The sequence below is a fragment of the Balaenoptera acutorostrata genome, chromosome 11 (genome assembly GCF_949987535.1).
Source record: "Balaenoptera acutorostrata chromosome 11, mBalAcu1.1, whole genome shotgun sequence".
NCBI classification, from domain to species: Eukaryota; Metazoa; Chordata; class Mammalia; order Artiodactyla; family Balaenopteridae; genus Balaenoptera; species Balaenoptera acutorostrata.
The window spans coordinates 101,796,921-101,823,014 of NC_080074.1; the positions used below are offsets into that span (position 1 = coordinate 101,796,921).

Below are 26,094 nucleotides of genomic sequence, written 5' to 3' on the forward strand. Positions count from 1 at the left end.
GAGTATAAATTGCTTTACAATGGAGTGTTAGTTTCTGCTGTATCACAAAGTGAATCAACTATACGTATACATATATCCCCATATCCCCTCCCTCTTGCATCTTGCTCCCGCCCTACCAATCCCACCCCTCTAGGTGGTCACAAAGCACCGAGCTGATCTCCCTGTGCTGTACGGCTGCTTCCCACTAGCTATCTGTTTTACATTTGGTAGTGTATATATGTCCATGCCACTCTCTCACTTCATCCCAGCTTACCCTTTCCCCTCCCCATATCCTCAAGTCCATTCTCTATGTCTGCGTCTTTATTCCTGTCCTACCCCTAGATTCTTCAGAACTATTTTTTTTTTTAGATTCCATATATATGTGTTAGCATACGGTATTTGTTTTTCTCTTTCTGACTTCACTCTGTATGACAGACTCTAGGTCCATCCACCTCACTACAAATAACTCAATTTCGTTTCTTTTTATGGCTGAGTAATATTCCATTGTATATATGTGCCACATCTTCTTTATCCATTCGTCTGTCGATGGACACTTAGGTTGCTTCCATGTCCTGACTATTGTGAATAGAGCTGCAGTGAACATTGTGGTACATGACTCTTTTTGAATTATGGTTTTCTCAGGGTATATGCCCAGTAGTGGGATTGCTGGGTCATATGGTAGTTCTACTTTTAGTTTTTTGAGGAACCTCCATACTGTTCTCCATAGTGGCTGTATCAGTTTACATAACCACCAACAGTGCAAGAGCGTTCCTTTTTCTCCACACCCTCTCCAGCATTTATTGTTTGAGATTTTTTGATGATGGCCAGTCTGACCCGTGTGAGGTGATACCTCATTGTAGTTTTGATTTGCATTTCTCTAATGATTAGTGATGTTGAGCATCTTTTCCTGTATTTGTTGGCCATCTGTATGTTTTCTTTGTAGAAATGTCTATTTAGGTCTTCTGCCCGTTTTTGGATTGGGTTGTTTTTTTCTGTGGTATAGAGCTGCATGAGCTGCTTGTATATTTTGGAGATTAATCCTTTGTCAGCTGCTTCATTTGCAAATATTTTCTCCAATTCAGAGGGTTGTCTTTTCGTCTTGTTTATGGTTTCCTTTGCTGTACAAAGGTTTTAAGTTTCATTAGGTCCCATTTGTTTATTTTTGTTTTTATTTCCCTTTCTCTAGGAGGTTGATCAAAAAGCATCTTGCTGTGATTTATGTCATAGAGTGTTCTGCCTGTGTTCTCCTCTAAGAGTTTTATAGTGTCTGGCCTTCCATTTAGGTCTTTAATCCATTTTGAGTTTGTTTTTGTGTATGGTGTTAGGGAGTATTCTAATTTCATTCTTTTACATGTAGCTGTCCAGTTTTCCCAGCACCATTTATTGAAGAGGCTGTCTTTTCTCCATTGTATATTCTTGCCTCCTTTATCAAAGATAAGGTGGCCATATGTGCGTGGGTTTATCTCTGGGCTTTCTATCCTGTTCCATTGATCTATATTTTTGTTTTTGTGCCAGTGCCATGCTATCTTGATTACTGTAGCTTTCTGGTATAGTCTGAAGTCAGGGAGCCTGATTCCTCCAGCTCTGTTTTTCTTTCCCAATATTGCTTTGGCTATTCGGGGTCTTTTGTGTTTCCATACAAATTGTGAGATTTTTTTGTTCTAGTTCTGTGAAAAATGCCATTGGTAGTTTGATAGGGATTGCATTGAATCTGTAGATTGCTTTGGGTAGTACAGTCATTTCCACAATGTTGATTCTTCCAATCCAAGAACATGGTATATCTCTCCATCTGTTTGTATCATCTTTTATTTCTTTCATCAGTGTCTTATAGTTTTCTGCATACAGGTCTTTTGTCTCCTTAGGTAGGTTTATTCCTAGGTATTTTATTCTTTTTGTTGCAGTGGTAAATGGGAGTGTTTCCTTAATTTCTCTTTCAGATTTTTCATCATTAGTGTATAGGAATGCAAGAGATTTCTGTGCATTAATTTTGTATCCTGCTAGTCTACCAAATTCATTGATTACCTCTTGTAGTTTTCTGGTAGCATCTTTAGGATTCTCTGTGTATAGTATCATGTCATCTGCAAACAGTGACAGTTTTACTTCTTCTTTTCCAGTTTGGATTCCTTTTATTTCTTTTTTTTCTCTGATTGCTGTGGCTAAAACTTCCAAAAGTATGTTGAATAACAGCAGTGAGAGTGGGCAACCTTGTCTTGTTCCTGATCTTAGTGGAAATGGTTTCAGTTTTTCACCATTGAGAATGATGTTGGCTGTGGGTTTGTCATATATGGCCTTTATTATGTTGAGGTAAGTTCCCTCTATGCCTACTTTCTGGAGAGTTTTTTATCATAAATGGGTGTTGAATTTTGTCAAAAGCTTTTTCTGCATCTATTGAGATGATTATATGGTTTTTATCCTTCAATTTGTCAATATGGTGTATCACATTGATTGATTTGTGTATATTGAAGAATCTTTGCATTCCTCAGATAAACCTCACTTGAACATGGTGTATGATTCTTTTAATGTGCTGTTGGATTCTGTCTGCTAGTATTTTGTTGAGCATTTTTGCATCTGTGTTCATGAGAGAGATTGGCCTGTAATTTTCCTTTTTTGTGACATCTTTGTCTGGTTTTGGTATCACGGTGATGGTGGCCTCATAGAATGAGTTTGGGAGTGTTCCTCCCTCTGCTATATTTTGGAAGAGTTTGAGAAGGATAGATGTTAGCTCTTCTCTAAATGTTTGATAGAATTTGCCTATGAATCCATCTGGTCCTGGGCTTTTGTTTGTTGGAAGATTTTTAATCACAGTTTCAATTTCAGTGCTTGTGATTGGTCTGTTTATATTTTCTATTTCTTCCTGGTTCAGTCTCAGAAGGTTGTGCTTTCCTAAGAATTTGTCCATTACTTCCAGGTTGTCCATTTTATTGGCGTATAGTTGCTTGTAGTACTCTCTCATGATCCTTTGTATTTCTGCAGTGTCAGGTGTTACTTCTCCTTTTTCATTTCTAATTCTGTTGATTTGAGTCTTCTGCCTTTTTTTCTTGATGAGTCTGGCTAATGGTTTATCAATTTTGTTTATCTTCTCAAAGAACCAGCTTTTAGTTTTATTGATCTTTGCTTTCATTTCCTTCATTTCTTTTTCCTTTATTTCTGATCTGATCTTTGTGATTTCTTTCCTTCTGCTAACTTTGGGGGTTTTTTGTTCTTCTTTCTCTAATTGCTTTAGGTGTAAGGTTAGGTTGTTTATTTGAGATGTTTCTTGTTTCTTGAGGTAGGATTGTATTGCTATAAACTTCCCTCTTAGAACTGCTTTTGCTGCATCCCATAGGTTTTGGGTCGTTGTGTTTTCATTGTCATTTGTTTCTAGGTATTTTTGGATTTCCTCTTTGATTTCTTCAGTGATCTCTTGGTTATTTAGTATCATATTGTTTAGCCTCCACGTGTTTGTATTTTTTTACAGTTTTTTTCCTGTAATTGATATCTAGTCTCACAGCGTTGAGGTTGGAAAAGATACTTGATACGATTTCAATTTTCTTAAATTTACCAAGGCTTGATTTGTGACCCAAGATATGATGTATCCTGGAGAATGTTCCATGAGCACTTGAGAAGAATGTTTTTGGATGGAATGTCCTGTAAATATCAATTATGTCCATCTTGTTTAATGTGTCATTTAAAGCTTGTATTTCCTTATTTATTTTCATTTTAGATGATCTGTCCATTGGTGAAAGTGGGGTGTTGAAGTCCCCTACTATGACTGTGTTACTGTGGATTTCCCCTTTTATGGCTGTTAGCATTTGCCTTATGTATTGAGGTGCTACCATGTTGGGTGCATAAATATTTACAATTGTTATATCTTCTTCTTGGATTGATCCCTTGATCATTATGTAGTGTCCTTCTTTGTCTCTTGTAATAGTCTTTATTTCAAAGTCTATTCTGTCTGATATGAGAATTGCTACTCCAGCTTTGTTTTGATTTCCATTTGCATGGAATATCTTTTTCCATCCCCTCACTTTCAGTGTGTGCATGTCCTTAGGTCTGAAGTGGGTCTCTTGTAGACAGCATATGTACGGGTCTTGTTTTTGTACCCATTCAGCTAGTCTGTGTCCTTTGGTTGGAGCATTTAATCCATTTACATTTAAGGCAATTATCGATATGTATGTTCCTATTACCATTTTCTTAATTGTTTTGGGTTTGTTATTGTAGGTCTTTTCCTTCTCTTGTGTTTCCTGCCTAGAGAAGTTCCTTTAGCATTTGCTGTAAAGCTGGTTTGGTGGTGCTGAATTCTCTTAGCTTTTGCTTGTCTGTAAAGATTTTAATTTCTCCATGGAATCTGAATGAGATCCTTGCTGGGTAGAGTAATCTTTGTTGTAGGTTTTTCCCTTTCATCACTTTAAATATGTCCTGCCACACCCTTCTGGATTGCAGAGTTTCTGCTGAAAAATCAGCTGTTAACCTTATGGGGATTCCCTTGGATGTTATTTGTTGTTTTTCCCTTGCTGCTTTTAATATTTTTTCTTTGTATTTAATTTTTGATAGTTTGATTAATATATGTCTTGGCGTGTTTCTCCTTGGATTTCTCCTGTATGGGACTCTCTGAGCTTCCTGGACTTGACTATTTCCTTTCCCATATTAGGGAAGTTTTCAACTATAATCTCTTCAAATATTTTCTCAGTCCCTTTCTTTTTCTCTTCTTCTTCTGGGACCCCTATAATTCGAATGTTGGTGCATTTAATATTGTCCCAGAGGTCTCGGACACTGTCCTCAATTCTTTTCATTCTTTTATCTTTGTTCTGCTCTGCGGTAGTTATTTCCACTATTTTATCTTCCAAGTCACTTATCCGTTCGTCTGCCTCAGTTATTCTGCTCTTGATTCCTTCTAGAGAATTTTTAATTTAATTTATTGTGCTCTTCATCATTGTTTGTTTACTCTTTAGTTCTTCTAGGTCCTTGTTAAATGTTTCTTGTATTTTCTCCATTCTATTTCCAAGATTTTGGATCATCTTTAGTATCATTACTCTGAATTCTTTTTCAGATAGACTGCCTATTTCCTCTTCATTTGTTTGATCTGGTGGGTTTTTACCTTGCTCCTTCATCTGCTGTGTATTTCTGTCTTCTCATTTTGCTTAACTTACTGTGTTTGGGGTCTCCTTTTCACAGGCTGCAGGTTTTTAGTTCCTGTTGTTTTTGGTGTCTTCCCCCAGTGAGTAAGGTTGGTTCAGTGGGTTGTGTAGGCTTCCTGGCAGAGGGGACTTTTGCCTGTGTTCTGGTGGATGAGGCTGGATCTTGTCTTTCTGGTGGGCAGGACCGCATCCAGTGGTGTGTTTTAGGGTGTCTATGAATTTATTATGATTTTAGGCAACCTCTCTGTTAGTGGGTGGGGCTGTGTTCCTGTCTTGCTAGTTGTTTGGCATGGAGTGTCCAGTACTGGAGATTGCTGGTTGTTGAGTAGAGCTAGGTCTTAGCGTTGAGACGGAGATCTCTGAGAGAGCTCTCGCCAATTGATATTACAAGGGGCTAGGAGGTCTCTGGTGGAGCAATGTCCTGAACTTGGCTCTCTCACCTCAGAGGCTCAGGCCTGACACCCAGCCAGAGCACCAAGACCCTGTCAGCGACACAGCTCAGAAGAAAAGGGAGAAAAGAAAAAAAAAAGAAAGAAAGAAAAAAAATATATAGTTATTAAAATAAAAAATTAAAAAAATATTACTAAAATTAAAAAAATAAAAGGAATTAAAAAAAAAGAGAGCAACCAAACCAATAAACAAATGTACCAATGATAACAAGTGCTAAAAACTATACTAAACAAAAAAACGGACAGACAGAACTCTAGGACAAATGGTAAAAGCAGACCTATACAGACAAAATCACACAAAGAAGCATACACATACACACTCACAAAAAGTGAAAAAGGGGAAAAATATATATATATAAAAAGGAAGAGAGCAACAAAATCAATAGACAAATCTACCAATGATAATAAGCTCTAAATACTAAACTAAGATATACATATAAGTCAGGAACTAGTCAGTCGCATTCAGCAAACCCCAAGTCTACAGTTGCTCCCAAAGTCCACCGCCTCAATTTTGGAATGATTCATTGTCTACTCAGGTATTCCACAGATGCATGGTACATCAAGTTGATTGTGGAGATTTAATCTGCTGCTCCTGAGGCTGCTGGGAGAAATTTCCCTTTCTCTTCGTTCACACAGCTCCTGGGGTTCAGCTTTGGATTTGGACCCGCCTCTGCATGTTGGTCGCCCTCTGGCATCTGTTCTTTGCCCGGGCAGGAGGGGGTTAAAGGAGCGGCTGATTAGGGGACTCTGGCTCACTCAGGCTGCGGGGAGGGAGGGGTACGGATGCGGGGCGAGCCTGCGGCAGCAGAGGCCAGCGTGACGTTGCACCAGCCTGAGGTGCGCCGTGTGTTCTCTTGGGGAAGTTGTCCCTGGATCACAGGACCCTGGCAGTGGCGGGCTGCACAGGCTCCCAGGAGGGGAGGTGTGGATAGTGACCTGTGCTCGCACACAGGCTTCTTGGTGGCGGCAGCAGCAGCGTTAGCGTCTCCTGCCCGTCTCTGGGGTCCGCGCTGATAGCCGTGGCTTGCGCCCACCTCTGGAGCTCGTTTAGGCGGTGTTCTGAATCCCCTCTCCTCGTGCACCCCGAAACAGTGGTCTCTTGCCTCTTCGGCAACTCCAGACTTTTTCCCGGACTCCCTCCCGGCTAGCTGTGGTGCACTAGCCCCCTTCAGGCTGTGTTCACGCCGCCAACCCCAGTCCTCTCCCTGCGATCCGACCGAAGCCCGAGCCTCAGCTCCCAGCCCCGCCCGCCCCGGCGGGTGAGCAGACAAGCCTCTCGGGCTGGTGAGTGCTGCTTGGCGCCGAGCCTCTGTGCGGGAATCTCTCCGCTTTGCCCTCCGCACCCCTGTGGCTGCGCTCTCCTCCGTGGCTCCGAAGCTTCCCCCTCCGCCACCCGCAGTCTCCACCCGCGAAGGGGCTTCCTAGTGTGTGGAAACCTTTCCTCCTTCACGGCTCCCTCCCACTGGTGCGGGTCCCGTCCTTATTCTTTTGTCTGTGTTTTTTCTTTTTTCTTTTGCCCTACCCAGGTACGTGGGGAGTTTCTTGCCTTTTGGGAAGTCTGAGGTCTTCTGCCAGCATTCAGTAGGTGTTCTGTAGGAGTTGTTCCACATGTAGGTGTATTTTTGATGTATTTGTGAGGAGGAAGGTGATCTCCACGTCTTACTCCTCTGCCATCTTGAAGGTCCTCCCTTTCATTAGGTTTTGCACTGAGATAGTCATGAAAATAAATGCTGACTCATGAGCACTGGACCCAAAAGAAGAGGATGAAACAGGTGAAAATCTACCTTCAGGTCAAAGGAAAATGTGGCCCCCTCTGTCTTTTGTTTCTATTGCTTTTTTAGTTGTAAAAAAAGAAATCTGTTTCAGGGGGTGTTTTCAGCTAGCCTGGCATCAGAGAGCCAGGGAATGACAGAGAGGATCAGGGGTAACTCTTATAGGCTGGGCCAGTTCTGTTTAGGAGGACTGAATGGACAGTTTGTACCAGGCTCAGAGTTCTTTGCAAACTCCTTGCAAGATTATCCGTCCTGGGATGCAGTCGTCAGACAGTCCCCACAGGGTTAGGTGAAGACACTGCCACACACTCTATCTCCCTTTTGGAGATTTACTAAGCACATTATTTTAATGGTTCTGAGAAATCCTGCAATAAAGAAACTGGTTTAATCCCTTTATTTCCAGCTGCATTTGTTCATGTCATTGGCCTGAGTTCTTAATTGCAGACCTTGGAGTCCACTCTGGCTAGTTTAAGCAGCAAAGGAATTTGAGAACAATAAGTGACCAACAGAATATTCTATAAGGGCTGGAGAACCAGGCCCTGAGCTACATAACCAGGAATAACACTGTCCAGACTGCAGGAGGGCTTGCAGGGAATACCACTGCCTTCATCTCTTGGCTCATACGGCTCAGGTATTAAAAAATGAGAATTGGATACCACAGAGCTATACCCACAAAAACTGCAGTCTGAGCCTTCCCAGCTGTCTTCATCAGCTTGAGTTGCTGTAACACAATAGCATCGACTGGGTAGCTTATTTCTCACAGTTCTGGAGGCCATGAAGTTGAAGATGATGGAGCCAGCCGGTTTGGTCCTGACGAAGACCACCATCTCCCTGTACGCTCATGTGACCCAGGCTCTGTGTATATGTGGAGAGAGAGCTCTGGTGCCCTCTTCTTTTTTTTTTTAATTTTTATTTTATACTGGACTATAGTTGATCTACAATATTGTGTTCGTTTCAGGTATACAGCAAAGTGATTCAGTTATACATATACATATATAGTGTCTATTCTTTTTCAGATTCTTTTCCCATATAGGTTATTACAGAGTATTGAGTAGAGTTCCCTGTACTCTACAGCAGGTCCTTGTTGATTATCTATTTTATATAAAGTAGTGTGTATATGTTAATCCCAAACTCCTAATTTATCCCCCCCTCCACCTTTCCCCTCTGGTAACCATAAGTTTGTTTTCTAAGTCTGTGAGTCTGTTTCTGTTTTGTAAATTAGTTCATTTGTATCATTTTTTTAGATTATGCATACAAACGATATCATATGATATTTATCTTTCCTTGCCTGACTTATTTCACTTAGTGTGATAATCTCTAGGTCCATCCATGTTGCTGCAAATGGCATTATTTCATTCTTTTTAATGACTAAGTAATATTCCATTGTATATATGTGCCATATCTTCTTTATCCATTCATCTGTCGATGGACATTTAGGTGCCCTATGAACATTGGTGGCGCCCTCTTCTTATAAGGGCACCAATACCATTGTGGAAGCCCCACCCTCATGGCCTCATCTAAACATAATTACCTCTCAAAGTTCCCACCTCCTAATACCATCACATTGGTAGGTAGGACATATGGATTCTAGAGGGGACACAGACATTCAGTCCATAACACAAGGCTCTCTGTTTCTTTTTCTTTAACTTATACACAAGATTTGTATGCAACTAAATACAGAAAAATATATATGAAATGGTCCTTATCTCCTCAGAGATTAGTTTTTTTAGTTTGGGAGACAAAATAGACTGCATGTGACTGGGTGTTCTCTCTCTGGTGTAAACTCTGTCAGAATTCAGACAAGTAAAGGTCAGGCATTTTGGAGCAGTCAAAGAAAGCTTCGAAAGCAGGGGGCTGCGTCTATGCCTTGAAAGAAGGCTGTCGTGTAACAAGTTGATCTGCCATTATTTTGTTTAAAGAAACAGTTTCCCGGACTTCCCTGGTGGCGCAGTGGTTAAGAATCCGCCTGCCAATGCAGGGGACACAGGTTCGAGCCCTGGTCTGGGAAGATCCCACATGCCGTGGAGCAACTAAGCCCATGTGCCACAACTACTGAGCCTGCACTCTAGAGCCTGCACACCACAAATACTGAAGCCCGCGCACGTAGAGGCCGTGCTCCTCAACAAGAGAAGCCACCACAGTGAGAAGTCTGTGCACCGCAATGAAGAGTAGCCCCCGCTTGCCACAACTAGAGAAAACCCGCGTGCAGCAACGAAGACCCAACGCAGCCAAAAGTAAATAAATTTAAAAAGCCCAGTTTCCCTTGGATGCAGATTTATTTTCTAAACAAACAACAGACTGACTCGGGTTTATCAAAACACTTAGTGACTCAGGTGTTGCTTCAGGAGAAGATGAGGTAGTGGTGCCCTGACCAGTCTTGGGGCATGCCAGGGTCATGGCAAGGGCGAGAGCCCAAAATCTCTCTCAGTCTGCTTAAGGGTCGCTGAGCCTAGGTTCCTTGGGCTGATTGGAACCATTAGCAGATATACATGATCCACTCCTTTCTCTAGGGAAAACTACACCAGTCACTGCTCCCATGGCAGGCTGTGACTGTCTGACAGATCCCCAGAGAAAGCTATTCTTTGGTCTTTCTCAGAAACACAATTAGAGAGCTCAAGTTATGATGGAGACAATCGAATTTATCTGGAAGGAAAACCTGTTTTCATGAGAGCCCTACTTCAAGGAATGAGAATCCTGAGCATTCGCTCATAACACTTTGCCATCCCAGTCCTCAGAATGGGTCTCACCATCACCGGCCATCAGTTAGGCTGTTTTTCTGTCCCCACACTGGGGCAACCACAGGAGGCACTTGGGCACGTGATTTTTCTCGGAGGAGTTGGAGGAGAACATGGTCTGGGCATCTCAACCCTCTGAAACAGCACCCTGTTCTCAGCTTTCTGACTGAAAGTCACTCCGTGATAGTCATCAAACAAAGCTGGTGAGACACATGGTCACTGTGGTGTAGGAGCTTACCATCTCAGAGAGAACACATTTGTTATGGACAAACATCCAGAAAATGTACAGACCAAAAAAACAGATGTGCCGAAGCCACGTCTGGCCCCTTTGAAGCCGTGAGCCCATCCCCTCCACCACTGCTACAAAGGAAAGTCTCCAGTCCCCTCCAAACATCTGGGTGAACACACCTGTCTTTCCAGTACATTGGTTGGAATTGGAGACAGCTTGCCATTTTTTCATTCCCAGGCATCTCCTCTACCACTTGGCCCATCCACTCTGGACCCAGAAGTCTTTTTTAGAGTGTAAGAGAGGCAAGAACTCAGTCATTTGGACAGTATGTTGGATGTTCCCCACCCATCAACTCTTATCAGCTCCATGACAGATGAAACCTACACATGGCTGTTTTCCTTGAAGGCTAAATTTCCTTCCTTATGCTTGATGTGTGTTTACTATGCCACACTTTAATTGATGGCATTTGCATGTAATTCATAAAGCTGTGAGCAAGTCACTTCCTACGTCTCATTATCCTCATGTCTTGATGAAAAGCATATAATAATACATAATATATAACAGGATATAATACCTATTTAGTATATAATAATGTAATAATCTCTAAGGTATTGTTATTTCAGCTCTAGCATTCTATGAACCTCTCCTCTATTCAATGAAACTGGTCACTGCCGATTCCAATACAAGTCACTTGTCTTTCAAAATATTTTTCCTCATTTTAGTTCCTAATCTGTTAGTGAACACATACAACCTAATCATATAGTTGAAGTCAGGAATGTATAGCAAAAGTTCTTCCACCAAGCCCTATGGTATTTTATCTTCAAAGTTCTCTGTAATTCTACAGGTTGTGATTGAGTTTGTTCACCTGAAATCACCACGATTATGATTATTGGGTCTTCCATGCCCCACTCAGAGCCCACTCTCAGTAGATTAGACCCATCAATCCAGAGCTCATGCACCTGGCAATATCCTTATGTATGATAGAGAAACATGAAATAAGCCAAGAAAAAAGGGGAGTCTTCTATAGGCAAAAGAGAAATGACCGTTGAGCCTGACAGTAAGGAAGGAATAGTGTAAATTATAAAAACTAGACCCAGTGGTCTTTAACTCTTCCGTGGAGGCAACACATCTCTGTAGGGCAGTGATTGTTCAACAGATCTGGGTTTAAATCCAGGCATTGCAATATAGTCCCTGTGAGACCTTGGGAAAGTTATTCTAGAAAGACACACAGTTATGTAAAAATACAGCTTGCATATATGCTCAGGTCTCTAGAAAAGAGAAAATATGGGTATCCAAGAAAGGAAGAACCATTCCTGGGAGTACAGGTAGCCAAGGTGTTACTGAGTGTCATTGGCTTTTATGCTTACAAGTGATGCTCTCTGAGTGTTTCGAGTCCAGGGAGTGAGCTGAAAAGACCTTCTCAGGAACAGTGTTTTTCTCTTCTGTTCTGGGACCCATGGCTTGTGGTTCATGGTAGCTCTTCGGTGCCTTCAGAGCCTGCATCCAATTTTTCCCCTCAGGGAGATAAATATTAATCTTCGAGACCAGACTTGATTTTTAAAAACAGAAGCAAGTCTGAGGAGTTATGTAGGTAATCATACTGGATAAGAATATTTGGGGTAAAAAAATATGGTTATACACATAGATTGATCATTTTTCATGTTTGTTATTTATTTCTGAAAGCAATTTGCTGAGATTCTGCCAAAGAGAATTTAAAAATGTTAAAGACTATTGAACTGACTTTGCTGGTAAGCCAGGTAGTCGGCTGTAATTTATCTAACTCCCTAAGGGTGCACCGTTCTCCTTAGATTCTTTGTGTGTGCATGTGCATGTGCGTGTGCGTGCATGTGTGTGTGTTGCTAAAAGCACCACCACTACAAATTCTAGTGTCTTCTTGAGTCGACCAGTCCAGTAGGCTTCTTGCATTAGATTGTTTCCCAATCTTTAGTCATTTGTCAGCCAACTTTTGAATTGTTTTCCATTACCTATCTAGACAGCTATTTGCATATTAATTTCCTCTAAATCAATTCACTTTTTAAGTCCATCACATTTCTGAAAATGGAAAACTAACACTATCAGTTACCCTGAATAGCAAATAGTAGAAAGAAATACAATAAAACTGATCCATTATTAATCAATGAAGTTAGCCTAAGATCTGCATTCTCTTTATTGAAAAAGAAGTCGCACAAGTCCCGGGGAGTTGTTACAGGCATACCAGCAGCAGACTGGGGTTTTCTCCTGGACTGCAATCAGAGGGACGAGCTGAGAGCAGTAAAGAGAATAATTCTTCCAGGTGCTCTAACGAGATGTTAGGCCAAGTCTAGTGATCTTCCAAAAACATCACATGAGCTGCTAGTGGAACGTGTCCTTTGCTTGGGAGACATTGGCTTAGCACAATGTTCTTGCCTTTTAACCCCACAGGTCTCCACGGGGCTGGCACAGATACCAGGCATGTCCATGAATACTGTACACCTGTCCTTTGGGACCCGGATAAGCATCTTCAGCTTCCAGACCTCTCCCTTGCTACCCCTAAATCTGGCAGGTGCCCCGGACAGGGCCACCATGGAAGGCCAGCACCATCCAGACAGAAGCATGTCCCACTTTTGCTAGGCCTGCTTCAGAGCCCCTGGAGATGGAAAAATGAAGTGCTTTCAAAGGAAGCAGCAAAACCGGGAGCAGTAACTCTTTAAGGGCAATGAGGACATGACACTAGAAGAAACTGAAGTTGTGTGGTCTGGCCTTGAATTCTCCCCACTCACACAACCCCAGGCTCCTGGGGCCTGACACAGTTGTGACAGATGCTTTCCAGAGGGGAGCCAGGTGGTTTTCAACACAACAGGCCCCAGAATAATGCTGATTGGCAGCTCCTTCTGAGATAACTTCAGACGTGGCTGGCTTGCAGGGCAGAATCTGATCTTGTGCTATTTATTATCTGAGTCCTTTGATGGGGATTTTCCTCATCTCCCCCACCACACACACACACACACACACACACACACACACACACACCACCTTTCCCATATGTGTTTGTGCAAAATGGACTTTGGATCCACACGTCATGGTGCCCCAGACACGCCACAGCACATCCCAAGTCCTCGCTATAATTTTATCTCAAACTCAGCTCCAGTATTCCGCGAAGCAAAATTGGAAATGGCCCTTAATCATTCAGAGAGATGAATTTGTGTGTGTGTGTGTGTGTGTGTAATGGTAAATGCTCTTTTTCAGGTGCCAGATTCTTTCCTGAGCGACGTCTGAGATGGACAGAGCTGATGAATTAATACTTCCACTGGCAAAATGCTTCCCAGTCCCTATTCTTGCTAGAAACACCAGATCACACCCCAAAATAGCCACAATATACCCCTGCACACAGCCAGAAAGATTTCATAAACTTTCTTCTTTTTTTGATAAATGTGATAACTATTGTATTTCAAGACATAAAACAGTCTCTCTTTAAAGCCATCACAGGCAAAGGAAGCTGTGTGTTCCCCTCAATACAGTGGAATATGGCTGTGAATCAGAGGTTTGAGGAACAAATTTGAATCCTGTCCCGTGTCAAGAAGAGGAATACACAGCTCTGAGGTTGATGTGTTTCTCTTCTTCGGCCCATGGCAGGCTTGCTTCTGCCTTCTTTCACGAGGCTCGAGGTCTGTGAAGCCAGGGTCTGTGGAGGACTCCTGGGGCCTGGATCCTGCAGCCAGGAGGCCAAGGCGTGACCGACAGTCACCGTGATCTCAGGGTGAACCTGTGGGGCACAAGCAGGGGAAAGGCTCGGAGGCTTCTGGACAGAGTTTCTCAGACTTGTCATTAACAAGAGACAGAGAAAGAGCAGATGAAAAGGAGATGAGGGTAACATCAAAGGAGTTATTTTGACAAGCGAATGCATCATATGGTAGGAATCATAATCTGAAGTTTTCCAAATGCCCCATCTGTGTGTTATACAATGTGCAGGATTCCCCTTAAATCCTGCTCTCGAGGGACTTCCTTTATTAATGTTTTGAATGGTCACTGAGATCTCCAGGAGGGAAACTCCTGGTAAGGAGAGGTTCGTAAGAATTATTTGTGGACATTTGGACCCATCCACAGCGTATTGCATTCCCGACTGCGGTGTCCTTCCTGAGGCTGTCCTCTGCCCTGGCCTTCGTTGCCACAGGGTCTCACAGTTGAGCATCTCTTCCTGTGACTGCTCTTTCCTTGCCCTCTGAAGACTCCTTCCCCTCCGCTCCACCCACAGGAGGTATTCGTTGCTAGAGTTTCCATTGTTCTTTCCATGATGGTTCTTGGGTCTCTAGCTCCAACCCAGACCTGTTTTCAGAGCTCTAGACCACACATAACTGTTTACTAGACATCCCTACTTAATTGTCTCATGGAACCCTCCATCTCAACAACTTCTCCTCCCCTTCTCCTCTTGTGTCCCCCAGCTTAGCCAACTCTGCCACCATCCACACAAACGGCCAAGGACTTTGGGGGGTCATCCTTGGTTCATCTTCCCTTCCCAACTGCAATTCCCCCCCAGCTTCTTAACCCCACCTCTTCAGCGTGTCTTTATCTGTCTACTTCCCTTCATGTCCTTGGCAATCATCCTGGCCTCTGCTACCCTGATCTCTCACTTGAACCCCTGCATCCAGATGGCTTACAAGGCCATCTTCATGAACTTGTGCTACCTCTCAAGTCATCTTTCACCACTTTCTCTCCTACTCTATGCTCCGAACATTTTGAACTCCTTTTAGTCCCTGCAGTGACCATTCTTGCACTGTCTTTGGCTGTTGCACAAATAATTCCCTCTGCCTAGAACACACACCTTCCCCTTTCACAGCTCTCTCTCACTTTCCCACGCTGCTTCTATCATCTTTCATCCTTCGGTTGGTTTACACAGCTCTTCCCCAGGGAAACCTTGCAGGTTAGGTTGCCCATGATTCCCTAAATCTCTCCCTTTATAATACTTATTATACCATATTGGTGACACTTGTTTAAGTGTCCACTTTCCCAGCTTAATTACCTCATTAAACACATCAGATGTCTTTTATTTCTTACTTATTATTTTGGTTTTGCTTTATCATTTTTAAAAATTGAAATACAGTTTATTTACAATATTGTGTTAGTTTCAGGTGTACAGCAAAGCAATTCAGCCATATATATGTATATATTCTTTTTCAGATTATTTTTCACTATACGTTACTATAAGATATTGAATATAGTTCCCTGTGTTATATAGTAAATCCTTATTGTTTATCTATTTTATGTATAATAGTTTGTATCTGTTAATCCCAAACTCCTAATTTATCCCTCCCCCGTCCCTTTTCCCTTTGGTAATCATAAGTTTGTTTTCTATGTCTGTGAGTCTGTTTCTGTTTTGTGTATAGATTCATTAGTATTATTTTTTAGATTCCACATATAAGTGATATCGTATTTGTCTTTCTCTGACTTATATCACTTAGTATGATAATCTCTAGGTCCATCCATGTTGCTGCCAGTGGCAATACTTCATTCTTTTTAAACACATCAGTTGTCTTATTGGTCACATGTATTTTTTCCTGGAGACCATCCTCTAGGAACCCTCCATTATCCTGTTCAGACCAGAAGTGTTTGTTCACTAAACCTTCCATACAGCTATCAATCCCTGTTAGGTCCAACACTTGTTTTTCTGGTGGATTCTTTGCCAGATTCCATACTGTTTTCTCTATTGCTTTATATCCTTGGTTGGTGAAATTCATCCTCCAGGAACTTCATGAGAATGGAGGCATAGAAATACATCTTTTTTGAAAACTTGCATGTTTGAAAATGTCTTTATTCTGCCTTTGCACTCGTTGTATACTTTGGCTAGGTATAAAATTCTAAGCTAAAAATCATTTGCCTTCTCAATGTTAGTACATTTCCCTGGAGTTTTCTATTGTAAAGGGCTGATGTTGAGAATTCTAATATCCTTTTGCTTATAATTTTTAGAGAATCTATCTTTGTCCTTCTGGACCTGGAAGCTGTTAGAATCCTTTTTCTTCTTCTTAGAGTTCTGAAATCTCAAGGTGATATGTTTTGGTGGAGATCCTTTTCTTTCTTCATTTTGGTGAGTAGGTCCTTACAATCAGAGAAGTGCATGTCCTGGGACTTCCCTGGCGGTCCAGTGGTTAAGACTACGCACTTCCAATGCAGGGGGTGCGGGTTCGATCCCTAGTTGGGGAACTAAGATCCCACATGCCGTGCGGTGTGGCCAAAAAATTAAAAAAAAAAAAAAAGTGCATATCCTTCACCTCTGGGACATTTTCTTATATTTCTCTTGTAGTTTCGTCCCCACCATTTTCTCTGTCTTCTCTGTCTGCGTAAATGTTGAAGTTCATAGATTGATTAATTTCCTTCTCTTTTCTTTCCTCTTGCCCATATATTTGTCTTTAGTTCTATTTTCTTTTTTCCCTAAGAGGTTATTGATTTTTAACTTCCTATCATTTTATTGGATTTATGTCAGATCCAGAGTTTCCCTGGTTCATTTTCTTCTCTGAATAAACTTTTTGCTCCTGTTGGTGTTGGGAAGTGGTGGTCACTTGGGCAATATGGGTGGACAGAGAGATTAGGGTCTACTGTTCCTTTAATAGTGCATTGAGTAATCCCTACCTCCTGCCTTTGGTGATACCTGGTGCCTGCAATTCCTGAGCCTTTCTGAGATTTTTCAGCATGAGTTGACTTGCTTTTCCCTTCTGTCTTCCACTGTAGGTACTTGGTATTCAGCCATCACAGCTTTGCTAACTCCTTCATTCACTGTTCATCTTCCAAGATAGTCATTAATGTCTCTCATACTCTACTGTATTCATGACTATTTTCTTTAACCTCGTGGTTTTATACATTTTAAAATTCATTCACTATCATTTTAGTAGCATTTCAGAAGTGGACAGGGATATATGCATGTGTTCAATTTTCCATGTTTAGTTAAAACCATTTACTATTCTTTACTAAAGATGTGGCTGAGTTTTCTGATTACTGGTACTTGGCAGAAAAGTCTTAATTTGAGTTCTGGTTCTAGACCTTCCCTTCCTCCTTCCCTCTCTCCCTCCCTTCTTTTCCTTCCTTCTTTTCTTGTCTCTCTCTTTATGTTTTTTCTTCATCCTGTCCTTCTGTCCCGACTCACAGACAGGGTCTCAGCCACTTCATACTGTTTGGCTTCAGAATCTTTAGGTTCCATCTAGGCTTTTCTTAATTTCTTGTGATCACAGAATTATTGCTTGCTATCTTATTATGAAATATTTTATTTTACTGTTGCTTATATGGATCTCAACTCATTCTTTAGATCCTCCTGTGATGATGAGGATGAGGATGACAATGATAAGGACAATGATAGATATATTTATGGAGCTCTTGACATGTACCAAGCCCTAAATTAAGCATGTTACATAGATTATCTCCTTTAACTGACCCAATGGGCTAGTTAATATTTATTTTCTCATCTTATAGATAAGAAAACTAAAGCTTCTGGAGTTTTCATAACTTGCCCAAGAAAATATAGCTGTTGAGTTGTAAAACTAGGTTTTAAAGAACGATTTCCTGACATCAAAATCAGACTTTTACCCATACCACAATACTACAGGTTTCTTGATGGCAAGTGGTATTAGACAAGGCACCAATCAAAACATTATTTTGAACCATGGGATTCCCACTACTTGCCCGAACACTTTCTAACAATAGAATGAGATGCCTAATGATTTCATGAGTGCTCCTCTGGAAATAGCTACACAGGGGTTGGATGGTCTTATGTGAGGATCTGTGTGTGGGGAGGATTCCTGCATTTGGATGGAGCATGGACTTTACAATCCCTTTATTTTATTTTGTTTTTTTACATTAATGATAGTTAACATTTATTGAGCAGTTACCTTGTTCCAAACATGGTTGCTATTAAATTGCCTTTATATACCTTATCTCATTGAATTGACTCTAGGACCTATCTTTTAGCATCATCTTCATTTATTAAGGAGGAAACTGAGGCTAAAGAGATTATTTGACTTGCACAGGGTCACACACTAGGGAGTGAAGAGCTGAGATTTCAACTTATAATTATCAGGAACTATAAGCTAAAGACCAAGACAATCAGAGATTTTCCCTGAATGAACAATAGCCACAGCAAGTTTAAACAGAGGGGTGGCTGAAGACTCACATGGGAAGGAAAGTTGATCTTCTGCTTCCCATCCTCTTGGTTCCCCTTCTCTTTTTGGTTCTTGCTCTCATGAATTCCGTGTGCCAATCCCAAGTCTCCTTCATGGAGACCTTGACCATGAATTGTGGAGGGAAAGAAACCTGGGCCAGAGCCAGAAGACCTGGGTCCTTATACCAGGCTTTGGACTGCAAGCAACCCCCAGCCACTCTGAGTCTCAGCCCTCTCAGCTGTAAAATGGTAATAATAACCTTAAATTATAGGCACAATCCCTTTAAACATTTCAAGTTTATGCTTCTGACCGTTCTGCTGTTAGTTCTCCTTCCACGGTCTCCTAGAAACTTTCTCTTAGACCAATCAGCAGAATTGGGACCTCACTACTTATCCTCATTTCATTCTCTGTGTATTGTGTATCAGTGGGAGGTATGAAAAGATCGTACCTTCAGGCATTTAATTAATCTTAGCATTTAATATTAAAAATAATAATAGCTAGCATCTATTGAATGCTTACTATGTCCAGATATTGTGCTAAGGATGGTATAAACACTGTTTCACTTCATCCTCATACCAATCCCAAGAGGCTGGGCTATTATTATCTTGTTATCATTCTAGACCAAAAATGTCCTGAATGTGGTTGACTTCGTCTACTCAGGCTGCCATAACTAATACCATAGACTGGGGGGCTTAAACAACAGAAATGTGTTTTCTCACAGTTCTGGAGGCTGGAAAATCCAAGGTAAGGCCTGGCAGGGTTTGGTTTCTAGTGGGGGCCTTCTTCCTGGCTTTCATATGACTGTGACCTCACATGGTGGAGAGAGATTTCTGTCTCTTCCTTTTCTTACAAGGCAAACAATCCTTTGGGTTAGGACCCACCTTTATAACCCCATTTAACCATAAGTACTTCCTAAAAGCCCTGTCTTCACATATGGTCACATTGGGGCTCTGAGTTTCAACATCTGAATTTTGGAGGATACCATTCACCCCATAGCAATGGTGGACAACGTTTAGCTTGGCTTTAATGGACATACACTATTCATGTTATTAAGACATGAAAATGTTTGAGATGAGAAGATGGCATCTTTCTACTACTTTCTCGACACCCTCCCTTCCCCGTGAAGAGGGTGGGCAGATCACCTGTTAGAAAATAGGACTGTCTCCATGTTTGACAGGAAGGGCCAACACTCCTGTTGCTTATCAAAGAGCAGGAAGAATTAAGTTTCTTTGGGTTTGAAGAAACTTGGTCCTTTGTGGGATGATCCTTTTATTATCCCGACAAAGGACCTCCTGGGATTGTCTTTAAGAGAGAAGTAGTCTCCTCAGTGTTCCTCTCTCTGTCCTTAGATGAGAGATGGCTCCAGTATCAAAGCTTAGTTGTTTTTCTCCTTTCTGTCTGCAGCACTAACCCTCTCCTCCAGAGGCTTTTGGTGACTGGTCCCTTTCTTTTCCAGGAAGCTAAAGAAACTATTTCGGAAGATGAAAGATGAGACAGAGCCTGGAGCAGCTGACTCTGCCTGTTCAAAGCATCCAAAGCAGTGGGATCTAGACTACAGCTTGGAACCATACACTGGACTGACGCCAGAGTACATGGAAATGAGTAAGATCCCATGGGCTTTCCTTCCACTGGGGGTGGGTTCAGATAAGGGCTCAGGGAGAGGGTTAGGAAAACAACTGAGGCAGCCTCTGCTCCTTCCCGGGCTTCGTGGCGACACAGTGTCGCCTTCAGTGCCACGTGGAAGTTGAGGAGGGTGTGGGTAGAAGGAGCCCTGGGCTGAGAACCGGGAGCGTCTCATCACCAACTTGATACTCAAAAGGTGCCTTCTTCTTTTTGGGCCACCTGTCCTCATCTGTCAAATGACAGGTGTCGTCTCTCAGGTTCCTTCCCGTGGTTTCTACCATGAGAGGCAAATTGGGAAGTCTGATGATATTTAAGAATGGAATTTCCATTCAGAAAGAGTAAAGTAGTCCTCTGACACTTGGGACAAGGATATATAAAATCTCGACAAGGAGAATATAGGAGAGCCCCTCACTCTGATCAGGCAGGGCTGGGTAAAATGTCAGCTTTCCTCTAAAAATGGTGGGGATGTTTTGGGTAGGGGGTGAGAGGAAGATTTCTAGTTATAGTCTGATTGTTCTTGGATGAGGCCTAAGAGTAGGAGCGCGTGCAGCGCAGGCCAATAGAACACAGTCATTTCAGACATGGTTTGGAAGCCACGTGTTCTCCATCATGAGCAGTGGCCCAGCTTGGACCAGCTGCCTTCAAACACTTGGCTGCTTATTAATAATCCTGATGTTTCACTGGGGTGAATATTTGAGAAGCCTGTTTCCAAGACTTGGAACTAATGAATTAAAAACATAGGACCAAGAGGGCAGACATATCATCTAAACATTGACTCAATCTAGAGTGAACGGAGAAACATGAGTCAGATCCAACGAAAGAATCACTCAGGACTTCATATCATGGGACCCTCATTGTGTTTGCATAATGACTCCTGCCTTTTTTGGTTAATTCCTTTTAACGGGGGCTACTAATGCCTCTGTGTACCACGTACCTCACTCGTTATTTCTAATTGATATTTATCCTCTGTCTTCATAAGAGAGAGAGAGAGAGAGAGAGACAGAGTGTGTGTGTGTGTGTGTGTGTGTGTGTGTGTGTGTGTGTGTGTGTTAAGGGTAGAGGGATGGACAAGGTCTAGATGAGATGGCCAACAGAGTTCTGTTCTAGCTCTGGGGTCTCTAAAATTCCAGGCAAAGCCTGAGCTTTGTCATCTGAATAAACGCGCCAGAGAAGAAACAATCATTATGTCTGCCTCAGGAACAATAGACAAAGAAAATATCAAGACGCAGTTTGTGTAAACACATAGCTCTCTGATGCTTTTTGCCTCTTGCTAAGGACTACCTCTCATCCCTCTCCAACACTGAGCCCCATATTTACGCAGAGATGACCGCTCAGATTTCAGATGTCATTCTGCGTCTGCCATCCTCTCAGAAAGAGATCGCTGCCAGATTGAGGCTTCCATTCGGGAAGGGGCTTACGCTAGAACCCCCGTAGCTCTGTCTTTCAAACCCCACCCTCCATCTCCAGTCCCTCCCCACAACCACGCAGTAATTTGTGTAGGTGTTACATGCCTGTCTGCCTGTCTGTACAGAGAGCTGGCTATTTCAAAGCTCCCCGTCTTGAGTGATTAAGAGCAGAGACCCTTGAGCCATACTCCCTGGGTTCAAATCCTGGCTCTATCACCAACTAGCTGGATAGCTTTGGGTAAATGGCTAACGCTAACCCTAGTCCTAAGCCTAACTTCATGGGATTGTTGTATCAATATATAATGAATTAATGTCTGTGAAGTGCGTAGAAGAGTGTGTAGCACAAACAAAAGCTGTGTCAAGTGTTGTTGTTTCTCCTAATGGTCTTGAGGCCCCAGGAAGGCAGGGTATAGGAAAACACGCTGTACTTTGTCAGCTACTGTCACCAAACAGACACGCACTATGTCATGTTCAGACTCGGGCACTTACCAAGTAATGAGAAGACAGAAAAAACAAGAACTAGAAGACTTGGTGATTTTTGGAAGAAGTTCACCCCAAGATTGTAGAGAGTGAAATTCATTCCATAGATTAAACAAACAAGCAAAGTACTTACAGGTTATAAGGGAACAAAACAACCATAAAACAAAAAGTTTGAAAACATAAGGAAACATGTCTCCCAAAACTTTCCTCATTCAAGCCCAACTTTTGGTAGCATTTTGGTGCCATATCTTAGGCCCCTTTTGTTATTTTTAAATAACACATTTTATTTTATTTTTTTAAATAAAAATGTTCCTATTTATTTATTTATTTTAACATCTTTATTGGTGTATAATTGCTTTACCATGGTGTGTTAGTTTCTGCTTTATAACAAAGTGAATCAGTTATACATAAACATATGTTCCCATATCTCTTCCCTCTTGCATCTCCCTCCCTCCCACCCTCACTATCCCACCTCTCTAGGTGGTCACAAAGCACCGAGCTGATCTCCCTGTGCTATGCAGCTGCTTCCCACTAGCTATCTATTTTACGTTTGGTAGTGTATATATGTCCATGCCACTCTCTCACTCTGTCCCAGCTTACCCTTCCCCCTCCCCGTGTCCTCAAGTCCATTCTCTAGTAGGTCTGCATCTTTATTCCCGTCCTGCCCCTAGGTTCTTCATGACCTTTTTTTTTTTTTTTTAAGATTCCATTTATATGTGTTAGCATACGGTATTTGTTTTTCTCTTTCTGACTTACTTCACTCTGTGTGACAGACTCTAGGTCCATCCACCTCACTACAAATAACTCAATTTCGTTTCTTTTTATGGCTGAGCAATATTCCATTGTATACATGTGCCACATCTTCTTTATCCGTTCATCTGTCGATGGACACTTAGGTTGCTTCCATGTCCTGGCTACTGTAAATAGAGCTGCAGTGAACATTGTGGTACATGACTCTTTTTGAATTATGGTTTTCTCAGGGTATAGGCCCAGTAGTGGGATTGGTGGGTCATATGGTAGTTCTATTTTTAGTTTTTTAAGGAACCTCCATACTCTTCTCCATAGTGGCTGTATCAATTTACATTCCCACCAACAGTGCAGGAGGGTTCCCTTTTCTCCACACCCTCTCCAGAATGTATTGTTTGTAGATTTTTTGATGATGGCCATTCTGACTGGTGTGAGATGATATCTCATTGTAGTTTTTATTTGCATTTCTCTAGTGATTAATGATGTTGCACATCCTTTCATGTGTTTGTTGGCAATCTGTATATCTTCTTTGGAGAAATGTCTGTTTAGGTCTTCTGCCCATTTTTGGATTGGGTTGTTTGTTTTTCTGATATTGAGCTGCATGAGCTGCTTGTAAATTTTGGAGATTTACAAACAACCCATTCTGAGGGTTGTCTTTTCTTCTTGTTTATGGTTTCGTTTGCTGTGCAAAAGTTTTTAAGTTTCATTAGGTCCCATTTGTTTATTTTTGTTTTTATTTCCATTTCTCTAGGAGGTGGGTCAAAAAGGATCTTGCTGTGATTTATGTCATAGAGTGTTCTGCCTGTGTTTTCCTATAAGAGTAACACATATTTTAAACATTTAAGTATTTTAAATATTTATGAGTTAAAAAATAAAGTTGTGATCATATGCACACATTTCTCCTTTTCAGTTAGCCTTATATGAATAAATATTTCCAAATTGTCATATAATATTTAAAACAAACAGCTGCATAATAAATCAACCCTCTAATAAATGGATCATAGTTTATTTACCTATCTTCCAAGGAAGTGCCTTGGAGGCTCATTTTCCAATTTTTCCCCTGTTTTCACAAATCCAGTATATATTATTTTCGTGCATGTAATCTTTTCCACATTTGTAATTACTTCCTCAAGATATACTCCCCCAGATGTGATGGCTAGATCTAAAGAATGGCCATTGTATGGTTCTTGATTTATTTTACCAAATTGCTTTCTGAAAGGACTAGACCAATTCCCTTCACCATAGAACATGTACGAAATACTCTTCCAATGGGTACACATTATTTATTACCCTGAAGTCAAGTGATAATGAAAGAAAGATCAGTGTGCAGTCAGCTTGAGATTCCCAGCCACCATGCCCACCTCATTCTACCTGTTGACCTGAATATTCCAGACTCATCCTTTAAGACTTAGCTTTTCATGGTGCTTCCTCTGTGAAGTCTTCCTAGCCCCATTCCTGCTGAGAAGAAGCATTAACTGTTTGCTTTTCTGTCCCAGTGTTGCATTTGGTGCACACGCTGATGGTGTATCTTACAGAATTATGATAATAGTACTCATATAGCTGTTCTTTTGCAGACCCATCTAAAGAGCAGTGAGTGAGGACCATGACTTTTCATGTCTCCTAGAGCCCAGCACATTCCCTGGCGTGTGACAGGCACTCAACATGTCTGATAAACAAAGACGAGTGAGGGAATGAATGCATTTATTTATTCATGAGGGAAAGTTTCTTAACAGAGATAAGTTTTTAATAATTTTAAGTGGAAAATGAAGGATCGTTTTCAAAGCAGGGCTTGGTTGATGGTGGGTCAAGGATGTTCTAAAGAGGTTTCCACTCCAGGTAGGAGATTGGACTTGATCCACAAGGTCCCTTCTGATTCTGAGGGTCTACTTACTAATAATTTGAGTAAGGGAGAGCATTCCAAGGCAGAAGACAGGCAAGTCCAAAGAGTCTCATGGCCGTGAGTAGTTGTTGACAAAGCAAATGGTGGTTTTGGAGTAGGGAGGGAACAGAGGAAGACCAGGGATTATTGGAGAACTGTAAGGGGGATCTGACAAGTTTGCATTTTGCATCAGGTCATAGGGAGCAGGTGTAAAATCTTGGTCAATGCTGTGACTATGTTTGAACTCTGTTTCTCTTGAGGAAAATGGGCAGCTAGTGCAGGAGGGGAATAGAGAGGGAATGAGGAAGCACAGGTGGACACATTCATTTGTTCATTCATTCTTTCATTCATGAAACATTTATAAGGCACCCAGAGGGAGGAACAAGTTTAGAGACCAGGACAGTCTCTCCAGCAATTCAGGTTGATATTGATTCAGCCTTGTCTCGGGGGAGGAAGCCTGGACCACACATGGGCTTTCCATGCTGGGTTCCACAGAAACTCACAGAACCCTTTAGGCCATTTTGCTAAGTTATCAATCATTTTAGAGGCATGACTATTTTATGTTATATTTTCTGTAAGTACAAGGACAGTGTTTCTTTTTTAAAAAATTATTTATTTAGGCTGCTCCGGGTCTTAGTTGCAGAATGTGGGATCTTTAGTTGCGGCATGCAAACTCTTAGTTGCAGCACGCATGCAGGATCTAGTTCCCTGACCAGGGATCGAACCTGGGCCCCCTGCATTGACAGCGCAGAGTCTTACCCACTGGACTGCCAGGCGAGTCCCAGGACAGTGTTTCTGAGTTAGATGTCTTTCATCCCTAGTATCTCTGGATTATCCTCTTCACCCTTTCAGGGAGTATTTGATCCCATGTACGATCAAACACTAGGCTGCAGAATAAACTTTACCAAACGATGACTTCCTCTAGCAGTGTAGGCTACGTGTGGTTAGGGATGGGCTCTGGGGTCAACTGCCAGGCTTCCTGTCCTACATGGCTTGATGCTTCAAGTCAGCCAGGCCAGATTTCCTCATCTGAAAAGTGGCATCTTTTGATGAAATTAGCACCTACCTTGTAGGATGCTTCTGAAAACTAGGAGATGAATCTGGAGTAGTTAAAACACTTGGTCTGGATACGCTCTCAGTGAATATCAGCCGCCATTGTTAGTGTCAAGTGTCTGGTTTCTTTCTCTTTAATCTAGGAATTGACTAAAAACAGTCTGAAGCCCCTGCATGTAGTGAGCCCTGGAGGTTCCTCCCATCCCATCAGGCAGTAGGATCAGACAATAATGTTTAAAGACTGAGGGTACGAGATTCCAAGGCAGTCCCAAGAATCACACTCAGAAGCCTGAGATATAAACATTCCAAGATGCTTGTCCTTCCAGAGAACACAAAGGCCTTAGGGCCCTGCTTGTCAAGTCTGGCATCTCAGATGGGCTCTTTTTGTCATCTGTTTATCTCAAACCCACAAATGTTTGTTCCTCTAGTCATCCAAAAAATAATCACTATAGTCTTCCTGACTCAGGAATTCAATTATCCCTCTTAGAGCCTCCTCTGGTTTCTT

The 26,094-nt window shown here is 41.8% G+C and overlaps 1 protein-coding gene across 1 annotated transcript in view; it reads left to right on the forward strand.

The window, feature by feature from the left end:
• ANO2 (anoctamin 2) overlaps positions 1-26,094 on the forward strand; it is a 347,746-nt gene that overhangs the window by 289,094 nt on the left and 32,558 nt on the right. Inside the window, exon 20 of the mRNA XM_057557057.1 lies at positions 19,858-20,003. Coding sequence (XP_057413040.1) covers positions 19,858-20,003 — 146 coding nt within the window. The remainder of the gene's footprint in view (positions 1-19,857; positions 20,004-26,094) is intronic.